Raw genomic sequence first — 12604 nt, forward strand, 5'->3', positions numbered from 1 at the left:
CATTGTCACTTCTGCCCTCCCCTCCATGTAGGGAGCAGTAGGAAAGAGGAGGCTTCCTGGCTCTTTGTGTTTTTTCAGTCATTCTCCTTTCATAGCCCCTTCAGTTCTGCAGAACTTCAGAGAAACGTTCCAGTTCTGTAGATGTTTAAATTTGGTAGGGCAGCATCTGAATTTTTCATGCTGCCTTGTTCTTGAAGGTAGATGACTGACTTGAAATAGTGGCACAGAGAAGAGGTCTGCTTCCTTAGCTGTAAAAAAAGAATCCATAGACAGCGTTTTATCAGAGGGAATTTATGTAGGAGTGAAACAGCAGTCTTACTCCGGTATTGGGAACTGCCCTCCTACGTGCCAAGGAGTGGATCATGCGTAAACAAGATTATCTGACTTCAGTGATTTCATTGGTGAGGTCATCTGCACTGGACCGGGGAGCAGGCCTGTAGGAATAGGAGGGAGGAGTGCAAATGATTCCCACTCTCATATTTGGAAAAAGCCCTTAATGGCAGAGGGATTCCAGAAATAGACAACTTCACTTTTAGGACTTCCTATTCCAAATTGTCAGGACTATGGGTATTGAACCTTTGTTCATATGAAAAAAAAAGAGCTTCAGATGCACTGATTTTGTGGACTCAGTATTGACAGGTGTTAGCGTCTCAATAAGGAGATCTTAAGAGCATGTGAAGAAATTTGGCAAACCCTATTTTAGCTTATCTGTTCAGAATGAGATCAAAAGATAGTGTAAGAAACTATCTTTCTGAGGAGGGATAGAAGAAGAAGGGTATCCTTCTGCGTAAGATCACCCTAGAGGTGTGTGTCCATGATGTAAGAAGTAAAGTTCACCTAAAGCCAGGGACCTTTTCATGAACACGGGTTTAACTGCTTAAAGTTCTCTTCATGAATTTAGTTAGAACTTTGGTGAACCATAAAGTTTTATTCAAAACGATAACTTTGCATCAATAAATTTTGCTTCTTCCTTTTAGACTAATTTTGAGAATTATGTAATCAAGAGTAGGACATGGTAGCAAGATTCCTGCTGAAAGCAACGGGCTATTGACAAGGCTTCAAAATTGTTAGCTGTTAGTACAGCCTTTGGTGTAAGGCAGGCTTCATTGATCCAAATGTTGAGTAAATTGTACACAGTATATCCTGTGATGAAAGGCTCGATCTCCCAGAATATCATATGCTGTAGAAGTGTTATATATGCACATTGCTTTATAACTCAAGAGTTGCAAAACAAAAATTTGATCTGATAAGCTCCAAGAATGCCTTTGGACCCTACACAGAACCTCAAAAATTACCCCTGTCCCCCTCAAAAAATCCCCCCCCAAACCACCTTCATAGCTGGTTTGCTAACTTAGATCTCTCCCTAAATGCAAGGCATTAAGGCCTTAACAGAAAGCAAAATGTTCGAAAAGAAGCCAAAGCACCTCCTTCATCCTTGGCAAAGAAATCTATTTCTTGTCCTGTTTCAAATGTCAGCAGATCTGCAGCTGGGATCTAGAAGAAGCTGGCACTGGCATTTTACTGCCAAAATCAAGCCTTTCCACTGCATGCATGGTAATAGCTCTTGGGGCAGAATATTCCGTGATACCTTTTTAGTTAGCATCTGCTGGGTAGTTTGCCAGGCATATACTCATGATGAAGTGTCGTTTGGACCCACAAAGAAATCACTGCTGTTATATACCCCTCCTTGGTACTGCCTCAAGTGTGTTAAATATGCCATCTTAATAGATATTAGTCAGTCTGAATTGCCACTGCTGTCTAGGATGCGCTACATCCGCTTCTGGTATTCATGAACCAATTAATTCTGTTCTTTTTCCCTGTATCCTAATCATATGCACTGGATTCAGAAATGTCATAGTCTTCATCATCTTCACCAGTTGTAGTAAGGTCGCACCTGTCTGATCTCCTCAGTGAAATGTTTAGGAACATAGGTTGCTGTATTTTGCCTGGTATTTTCCTGTTCAATTCCTTGACCCCACCCCTAAAGTAAATGGCTTGCTGGTTTTTGCAGAAACTTGCAATGAAACCTGCAGTCTCAGGGAACTTTAGCAACTCTGTTCTTGCTGAGACAGTTGTTGATGCATTGGGTTTCTGTTTGTATTTACTTTTATGATCTTACTGAAGCATCGACATTAGAAATATGAAGGCACATTCAACTAGGGTCTGTGTAGCTTTCAGCTCTATTGTATGCAAGGCAGCAATGTAAGGCTCTGTGCTTACCTTTTCAGTAAGTTTGTATTAATACAAGCATCTGTTTCATACTTTTTTGGCTGGACACTACTGTAGTCAGTCTGTAGCAAAGTTCTCAGTATCTGTCTCTTATTTAATATAATCTGTAAAAGCCATCCACACTGATGGGCACAAGAGGGACAAACATCAGTTACCAGTGAGATTAACTCTACAAATAAGGAAAACCTATGACTCAGAACTTATTATGATGCTGAGGAGTCAGTTACTGGTCATGAATGGTTACTATGACAGTCCCTTATAAATTGTAGATATTCCTGTATGAGGGACCAGTGGTCAAGGAGGTGTTCGGCGTAAGCTGTCAGCATGAATTCTCTGAGACGTCTTTGGGAGGAACGAATGGGGAGAACAGAGCAAGTACCAGAGATGAGATTCCTTCCTGTTAAACTGATCCCAAGAACGTAAACGATTTTGCACGTTTTCCTAATTCTGAGAATGCAGGATGATAAGTAAGTAAGTAAGTATTAAAAGTAAGTAAGTAAGTATTCAACTGACATTATCAATGTTATGCCTTTAAATTATCTGTCAAAGTGGAAGCCAAGAGTGCCAGATCAACACTAGTGACTGTTCACTTCCTTATCTTACCATGTTGAGGGTATTAATGCAAGGAACTCGCGCTAAGACATACTTGAAAATGAGAGACCAGTCACTTCACAGAAATTGTAATTTTTGTCCAGCCTATGTAGTTCCTCAAGAAGCTGCACTTAAGTTGGATTCAGAGTTTCTAGCTGTCTTAGGTTTTGAATTTAGAGGGAAGATAGAACTGCCCCTTGTTACACCCTCTCATAGGAGCATAGGGAGGCATATGACAGCTGCAGTAACAGTGTGCATTGCTGTTTTAACTTTTTCAGTGCCATTGTGCAATCTTCAATGACACCAATTTAAAGAAACATTTTTTACCGGAATATGTTTTCCGTTGCTTCATCTTCAAGACTTCTGCGCTTCTATGTTTTAGTTTTCAAAGCATCAGATTTTAAAAATATTTCTACCCTTCTATTTAGTTATAATTGCTAGGGCAGGTATGCTTACTGATTTGTATAGCACTACCCTCATGAATGCCTAATAACCTGTGCAAGATTTATAAGTTGGAGAGACCAGTATGAATAATTAAGAGTGCCAAAGGTTCGCTATCAAACTGCCTAGCTGTGATTTATACAGTTTCAGACAAAATAAGGAAAAATACTTTGGTATTTGTAGCAAAAGCCAAAACAGAATCAATGCAGTATTGTTCACCTAGTTAAAATTGCAAAATCCAGGAAATGCAAACATTAAGTTTCCAACAGCAACATTAACTTGGACTCTTTGCATATCCTGTGTTTTCCTGGTATACATTAAGACATAAAGTAATGTATTAAGCTGTGAGCAGAACAAGAAAAACAGAGAAAATTCTTCATGTAGGTAACACTGCCAAGTGGAATACTGTTACTATTTGCGTTTATTGACCTTTTATCATTTTAAATTGTTTTCTTTATGACGATTGAATATGGGTTTTTTGGCCAAATGAAGTGAAATCTGGGAGCTTGTCTTCACTGCGGTGTTGACTTGACGTATAGTTTATCTCTTGCCTTGAATCTAACTCTTCATCCACCAGAATCTCAGATTTACATTATATAGTCTTGAAACTTGAATATATGTCTTGAATCTCAGAGGCTAGTACTCTTATGGGAGTGGGAGTGTAAATCAGGCAGTACAGGGCTGCAGGCAAAAGAATCTCCTATTTCTATCTGCTGTTTACATATGTCATAAACGTAAGGTGCCTTGCCTGTATGAAGAAACTAATCCATATTCTAAAACAAAGGGGAGAGCCTTAAACGAGATGTTTGGAGAGCAGCAAAGCAAGGACTTGCTGATCAAGAACAGATCAAGAAAGTGAATCTAGGTTTGGAAAGCAACGCTGTGAAAAATGGAGAGGGACTCTAGAATGGAAGTGAAAATCGGACAAAGCAGAAACCAAAGGGGAAATAGAAGCAAATGGTCGTGTGAGGAAGCAGGGATGTTTGCAAGGAAGGAGATCAAGGCAAGTATTGTTAGTGGAGGATCATGGATTCCTGACAAGAATAGTGAGTAAAGAGCAAGTCACCCAAGGAAAAGGTAAGGTGGGTATAGGTGTGAAGGAAGGAACTGGAAGGTGGAATTGGGTTGGCTAGCTCTGAAAGGAGGGACCTTCACTCCAGGAAGGAGGGAAATGAAAAAAAATGAAGGCAATGAAAACATAACTGGAAGGAAGAGTATCTGGCGTGAGAAGTCACACAATAGGCTTGATGGAGTGGTGCTGCTGGAGCTTGCCAAGGGAGAGCAGTAGAGAAGGGTGCGAGGCAGGGGGAGAGCTTTGAACAGGGGCTGGGAGTTGGGCACAATTGGCAAATTCAAGGGTACCGGGAAGAAGGGTGTTCACGGGAGCTTATAGGGAAGAGCAGAAGACTGCAAAGAGCGTCTGGTATGCTTGATGTATGAACTGTGCAGGGGCTGCGGATGGTGTAATTGCCAAGTTATTCAGCTTCAACTTTGTTTTCTTTTACAAAACTTAACCACCCAGAGCAATTTGGCTTGCAAAGCTTGTAAACTTCTGGAAATTAAATGTACATACTACTTCTGACTAGCTGTCCGTCCAAGTGCAGTACATCTTTTACTGTGCACCTGTACCTGTAAGGAAGTTTTTTGTTACGTATACTCAAGATGCAACTAATAAATTATCACTTAGTAAATCAAAACTTTTTCCAGAAGGGACTATACTTTTCAGGTTGCTGATGCTAAGTTTGAAAGCCTCGCATTAAAGGAACAGCTTAGAACTGGTTACAGTGAAAATTATTATAGCAAGTGTTTTTTAAATAAAAATATAAGTTAAGAAAGAGAAGTTTATTCTGCTTTTGCTCTCTAATAACAAATACATTTTGTTTAATTATTCATTTCTTGTTCTCCCTCCCCCAGTCTTCTCCCTCCATTAAAGCATATCATATTTAGGCAGAAGTGGTTTATGGAAAGTTAAGCTGAAGGAAGGATAAATGCTTGGAAAATTAGGTAACCTGGAAAAGAAGGTTAAAAACTATCTTCTGTAATAAAATATGAAAGTATTTTACACCCTCCCCCCTTATTTGGCTCTAGAGATGTATAAAATTTTGACTTTGAAAAATAACATTCTAACATTGTAGGGGATGTTTCTGACTTTGGGTTAATAACATTTGAATATTTATGTATCTGTGAGGATGGTTTTTGGACACAGCTGTTTAACAGACCTCAAAATTGTTGCGTTTTTTTTTCAAGCCACAGAGCTATGAAGTTAAGCATGCTGTTGACACAAATACCTAGATAAACTGTACCTAAAGGAATGAAATATGTAGTATTTTATTAAGCGAGATCTTAATCCTGCTTTTAATTTCTATCAGTTGGAGATTTGCCATGAGCTTTTGTGGATGTGGGATCAAACAGCTTTATAATAATGTTACAATGTGAACCATACTGCTAAAACTGGAGTCACAGAGCCCTTTGTTGCAAAGTTTGTGCAATTGTCTGTTAGGGCTGAGGTCTTCAGGTAAATGCAGCAGGTTTTGCTGAACTTTCTCCTTTATAGAAATTGTTTAAGTTGTTGATTTTTTCTTTTCAGTATTTTGGGGGCAGATAAGGTTTAATTACTTCTCGCATTTATCAAGCAGACTGTCAAGAAAGCACGTCAGAACAAAATGGTTTGTGCAGGGAATTAATGGAGAGGTGGTGGTACCTGCTGACAGGTATTTTCCAAGGAAAGAAATAGTTTGCAGCTAGAGGAAAAGTGTTAAAGTGTACCCAAACCAGTAATTCAAACCAAAAGAGCAACCTTTGATCCAAAACACAACTTAGGTCATATTTTAATGAATAGCTTTATTAAACTAGTTTATTAAACTGATATTATTCTGTCAGTTAGTACATTTTATTTGCAGAAAATTGGATCTGTCTAAGGGTATCTGACATGCACTACAGTGATGCTGTTTTAAATTAAACTTTTAGCTTTAATGTATGTATTTAAAGGAATGTTTTCTTGTATTTAAAGGAATGTGCTCAGCTGCCACGCTGACATTTAAAATTACATGAATTCTGAAGAGAACTCATGCAGGGGTTTTTTATGTTAAAGGTGGGGAAGGTGCAGGTTGCAAACAGTCTTGCATCTTTTGCAGTTTTATGTAATGCTGCTTATTGAATGTATTTCACTTGTAGCTTAGCTGTTTTTAAAGGTAGCAAGGATCTGTCTAAAACTTTTTTTTTTTCATTTCCATTATGCCCACAGCTGCATGAGTCAGAGGCAGCTTCTGATGGCTGCAATGACTCTGAAAACACATCACCTTCGTGTACTATGCCTTCTGTGTAGTGATTCTAGTTAAAGATTTTTTGTGTGCTCCTCTCGACAACGTGCGAATGCTGCCTGTCAGGGCCGCAGGTCAGCTTTGGAGGCCAGCTGAGAGCTGTAAATGGGTTCCAGTAGCCTGTCCGAGAGCCTGAGTGGGAGCGGGTGGAAGCTTCCGCTGTGCAGATCAAGGAATCTGTAGGTCGTCTTACATTACAACTTCCAACAAGAGTGGGCCACCATTTTCAATTCAGATTTCGTCTACCAAAGCAGATTTACTTTGCCCAGTCTAGGAAACCTCCTTTGGCAATTTCCTGTGCTGACTCGATTTCGGAGGCTTGTATACACGTCCCCAGTCATTCAATTATTCGAGGCCCCACAGTGAACACACGGCTGAATGGCTGTCAAATTTCCTGTCTCCACGTGAAATCTCTATCTGGTAGTTCAAATACCATTTGCAGGCATGCAGTTTTAGTTTCTGGGGATCGAGGTTTTAGTCTTCATAACTGTAACATCCTTTAGAAGAACAAGTCGAGTGTGTTTCTTGTTTGAAACAACCTGTTTTTTACTTTTTCTTCCCCGATTCGTAACATCAGTAGATTTTTACTTTTTATATTTGTACTAGTTTTAATTCAGTTGAGATATGTCTTCAGTCTGCCTTTTAAACGTGAAGGAAATCTATTTATCCTTATTAAAGTTCCAAAGATACTAAGTAGCTTGTGAAATAACCTTTCAGAAATAAATGTTAGCTGTTTATTGAGGTGTGGATGGGGAATCGAGGATAGAACAAAGTCTTGACACGTACTGTCTTCTAATGTGTAGCACTTGCTATAAGGGCATATTTGGACCAGTCTTCCTCCTTCCTCTTTTGCAGAAAATTGAACTTGAATAAATAGAATATATGGCAGACTAATGGGATCACTTTCAATCGAAAACAATAGATGATGATAGAAAGAAGCTACTTCAGCTAAAATTATGCAGAAGGCTTTTCACCATAGTTTTTCATCCTTTTTTTTTTTAATTTCTCTACCGCTCTCCATAGTTATTAGTGCTCCTGTGCTGACATCATGGGCGATGGGGAGCAGCGTTCATGCCTTTTCCCCTTTGTCGGATGCTAAGGGGGCTCCTTTATTTGTCTGATTTGCAGAAAAATAGCTCTATATTTGTCCCTCGGAGAGCTGTAATTCTAGGATTTTGCAGTTTTGAAAATTGTTCTCAAGAGACTTCTGCCACATTCCTGGCTATTTATAAGCAGCGGATTTGGCACCGCGATAAGTTAGGTTACCTTTATGAACTTGGCGGGTGAAGCCCGCTAAGAACTCCGTCTGAATTGGTGAACGTGCTTGAATAGCGTGCGGGAGTTGTCTAAAGGGAGGAAAACATTTCTCTTCCCTCTGTAGACATCCAGCGTGCTTGTCTTTGAATATCTGTAGTTAACTGGAAAAAAGCCCTAGAAATAGGAGTACGTCTTTCAATGTTCGAGCGAGCATGCACAAAAGCAGAAACAGTTAAAATGTTGGAGCAAGTTTTAAGAAGTTCCCTTCTGGCGTTTGCAAGGGCTTTGCAACGTCGCAGTAGCAGCTGGCGACACGTTCCTTGCGGAGCGGGACCTGCTCGCGCTGGTTCCGCGGCGGCGGCGGCGAGGCGGGCGGGAGCGCGGGCGGGAGCGCGGGCGGGAGCGCGGGCGCCCTGCGGCCGCTAGGTGTCACAAGCGCTGCAGGAGCCTCCGAGGTGACTAAGGGCCGGGTGGAAATTCAGCCGCGTATCGCGGCACTTCACATATTTCACTGTTTCCACATGGTGGATGCCAGAAAAATCTGATACAGTGTGATATATAGAAGCAAGGTACAACTGGAATAATGAAATTTCAAAAATAAGCCCTTTTTAAAGGCTCGTTGTAACAGTCCTGTTGGGCATTGTAAATGCCTCAGGTGCACTTGATACTGCTGTTACGTTCCTGGCTTTTGGTTCTAATTTTTATGGAAAGATGGATTGAACTTCAATTTAAGAATATTCGGTAATCCCTCTCAGGACATACTGTAACAGCTGGTATTTCTGTGTTGCAGTAAATCGATTCCATACAGCAGTCAGCAATACTTATGGCCGGGCTCTGACAAAAACTTCCAAAGCATTTTAAATAAAACGAGCCAAAGAAAATAACATCATCACTGCAAAAATGTAGCTTAATTTGCAAGTTAGAGAAAAAAAAAGAAAAAAAAAGCCCTGCTCCATTCCAACAAAATATTAAGCATTTTACTGGTAAGGATTTCATCAGGTCATTTATTTTTCATTAATGTATATTTAGGATCTGGGGGGAATAACTTAATGCCATATATAGGTTTCTTAAACAATAAGGAGTTTTGATTTTTTTTTAATATTGAACGATTTACCGTGAAATAAAGAAAAACAAAGAATAACATCGAATACTAAATACATGGCACATATGTAGATCAACAAGACTTTCCACACTTTGTGCTGAATATTTTTGAGGAACCTGCATTTCTAATGAGTAGTAGTGCACTGCGTTATTAGTGAGAATGCCTTGCATGCTTGAGGGGGGCTTTTTGAGTGCACAAAAGTACTTCGAGCTGCATATGAATCAAAAGTGTGCCATTAATAGTAAACCACTGTGTTTTAACTCGTCTTGCACATAAGAAAACTAGAAGTGCATCCGTCCTTCCTCGGGTTATAGTTGTGTGCTCACCGTGGGGACGGTGAGTGAGCCGAGGACGTGAGTTTTCCTTATGGAACTCGTATGCGTTGAAAAGAAAACAAACAGAAAGAGTGCAAAGTGAATGTGTTCTTTGTTAATTTGTACAGTGTGTCCCTGGCTACGAGGGGTTTTTTTGTTTATTTTTCTTTTTCTTTCAACTGCAGCCTGGCTTGCTTTGCATATAGATGTTTTACAACTTTTTCATCATAAGGAGATCTTTCGCTCTGAAGTACTTAACTTCCTTATCTCTGCATTAGATTTTGTTTAAATGTAAATTAATGGCGTTTGTACTGATTTGATAAATATCAAAATATGTTTTTTGAAACTCATGCATGTAAGTGAAAGGTTAGTTTTTTTTCTTCACAGCTGCCCCTCATAACTGAAAAAAAAATCTTAACAGATATGTATGTTTTCAAGTTTTATTCAGACCTTTTCATCATAAAAGAAGTTATTCAGGGCTGTAGCTTTTGCTGGTTTTGCCTTTTTTAAAAAATCCAGATTCACTGGGGTTTGAAAGCTGACACACAAAATCTTTCTTCTGGTAAACGCTTAAAAATACTTTAAATGTTGCCAGACTATTAAAGTGATTATACAGGGCTTACACCTTGGGGTGTGTTAGCAAGAATCTTCTATCAAATATAAATGTACTCTTTACTAAACAAAATCTTGTAAATGGCCTTTAGTGTTTTGCAATAGTTCTAGAAATCTAGGGTTTTTTTTTTTTTTTGGTGGAAAACAGAATTTTGAACAGCGTACAGTGTTTACGGCACCTGTATATTACTCTTCCACAAGAATGTTGCCAAGTACAAATGGGTCCAAAATATTCACTTTCAGGGCCGAGATGACTTGAAAAGTCATTCTGATTAATATAAATGTGTTTAAAAAGAAAACAACAACAACAACAGAAGCTACAGCATCAGCAAAATTACCTCCTATTTGTTTATTTTCCTATGCTAAAGCAGAACCATGCTGGTTTCTTTCTTAAAGGATACATTTTGTTTTCTTGAATCTGGAGAAAATATCTTGTTTTCTTTAAGCTTCCCCTTCCCCCTTTCTTAACTCTCATTTTCTTTTCACGTGTTTGTTTTACAGTTTCCTATCTTAACATACCTGACTTTAAATACATTAATTTATATTTGAATTTGGTTTGTGCTTTCATTCCATTTGTTTTGAATTCTGCTCAGGAACTGGCTAAAAGAAAGACCCAAATTCGGTATCAGTAGGCCTGTGCAATAATTAAAAAATATCTCTTAGAGAAATTACTGTCACTTTGTAAGTAACAGATTACAGAAATGCTCCTTACGTGGTGTGCGTGATAATGGCTCCATCAACTCCATGACTCTACTGCCATGCACTCCAGATGAGTGTCTGCCCCCATTCTGCTTTTTACAATTTCACTTAAAATTTTGATTATGTTTCCAGGAAACAAAAAATGTATGTCAGTTCTTAAACAAACAGAAAAGGATTGAAAGGTTAAGTAGAGGCCTTGAATAAATTAACATGCTAGTAAGCAATTTTTTGGTGATAAAAGTATTAACAAATTTTCAGTCACTTGAATTGTTCACTATTTTAATGAAACTGCTTTTTATTTCCAAAATACCTGACATGCTAGAGAGTATAATTTATATGAGAGAAATGTATTAAATGATTTTTACAGTAGAATGGGATTATAAACTAGACTGAAAAAAGCAAAACTTGTTTTATCTGGGGAAAAAGTCTTAACAGTCATATAAATGCGAAGTCCTTTGTTGTTGTAATTGAGAGATTAAAATTAAATCAGAAGTTTATCTAGTGATAATGATTGGATTTGGTTAGCTACAGTAATTTACAGCTTAACAATGTTCTTAATTGTAAAATTCTGTTTCTGTTCTTTCTAGGAGAAACTGGGAGATTGCATAAATCTTCGTAGACAGCTTGGCTGCAAGCAGTTAAACTGAAATTAACTGCTGCCTTCTGGCTGCAGAGCACTAGTCTGACGTTCCTGTGTGATACTCTGCAGACTAAATCATGCCAGCGTTATCAGCTGGATCTGGAAGTGACACAGGTACGCAAGCCAACGAAGACTGCGTTTTTCCTCCAGATCTTATTTGTTAAGTCTACAGTCTCTGTCTTGAGGAATCATCAAATAAGATAATTAATTGTAATCTCAACAGATGCTTAAATTAACACTTTAAACGTAACCTTTTCTTCCTGAAGTTTCTATAAGTTTACTAAACACCACAGGTAAAACAAATTAATTCTAAAAAGTCCCACCATCTTCCCCCCAACCCCCAAAGCCCTAAAAGGAAAACTCCAGATTATATATGGATCTGAAGAATTTGGATCCACATCTGAGCGTGGTTCCTACAATGTTAACTTGAAAAAAGGGGAAAAAAAGGTGATATCATACATGCCTTAATATTTGCAGCAGTCTAGACTATCCCCTCTGTGAGTTACAGTTATCAGTGAAGTTATTTCTGAACACAGACTATTTAGTTTTGACACTTCTTTAAAAAATTATGAGAAAAAAAATACCGTCTCAAGTTCTCTTCCTTCCCCCGCCTTCCACGTCAGAGTCCAGTTCCTATCATTGAGTGCAGGCAGTGGGAGCGCAGATATGAACATTTTATGTAGCTTTCGAAAGTTTAAATTTTTGTTTTGTGGCCATGGTAGTCTATATTCAAAGGTTTAGTTTCGTTTTGCTGTTATGTATACAGCCTCTCTGTATGGTGATATTTTTGCCCCTATTTTAGAGGGGGAACAACTAAAGTTAGTATCTTTATACAAGGAGACCTCGTAAATAGGTGTTCCAGCTAAGATTACAATACCAAGATCACTGCTTTCCACCCCTGTGCTTGTTGTTCTAGATCACATGCTATTACTCACTGAGTATAAAACTAAGATTATGAATAGGAAGAGAGAGATTTCAAGTCAGGAATCAAAAAAAAAAAAAAAAAAAACACCGTACATAAGGAACTGCATTTGATTATTGTTTTAAATGGACTGGATAGTGCAGTGATTTTTTTTTTTTTTTTAAACACCTGAGATCCAGACAAAATCTCTCTAGATGAAAAGATTAATCTTCAGGATTTTTATCTGTGTCGGGGCAGGTTTAGGTGGGTGGGTGGGTTTTATTTGCTTTTTTTCTCTGCCTATTACTGTGTTTAAGGGATTTGACCTTATCATCTCCCCAAACCCTACCTCAACCTGTCTCCCTTTCTTTTTCTCCTTCTTCCATGCAAATAAATGTTTTACTTCTGTGGTGGTTGAAGCTGTTTAGTACACTCATGTTGAGTTTTGGAAAACTTGTCAGCGTCTATCCTGGGATGATCTTCCACTGTGGACCTTTG

The 12604-nt window shown here is 38.6% G+C and overlaps 1 protein-coding gene across 8 annotated transcripts in view; it reads left to right on the forward strand.

Moving 5' to 3' along the window:
- MPP7 (MAGUK p55 scaffold protein 7) overlaps positions 1–12604 on the forward strand; it is a 166952-nt gene that overhangs the window by 34829 nt on the left and 119519 nt on the right. For 6 of the 8 annotated variants that reach the window (XM_068934488.1, XM_068934492.1, XM_068934493.1 and 3 more), the window contains one exon: positions 11153–11319. In XM_068934488.1, the coding sequence (XP_068790589.1) occupies positions 11283–11319 (37 nt within the window). In that variant the 5' untranslated portion in view covers positions 11153–11282. Of the gene's footprint in view, positions 1–2542; positions 2705–9439; positions 9546–11152; positions 11320–12604 lie in introns of those variants that run through there. The other 2 variants (XM_068934487.1, XM_068934489.1) reach the window with 2 other exon arrangements.

This window comes from Struthio camelus, chromosome 2 (assembly GCF_040807025.1).
Source record: "Struthio camelus isolate bStrCam1 chromosome 2, bStrCam1.hap1, whole genome shotgun sequence".
In the NCBI taxonomy this organism is placed as follows: Eukaryota; Metazoa; Chordata; class Aves; order Struthioniformes; family Struthionidae; genus Struthio; species Struthio camelus.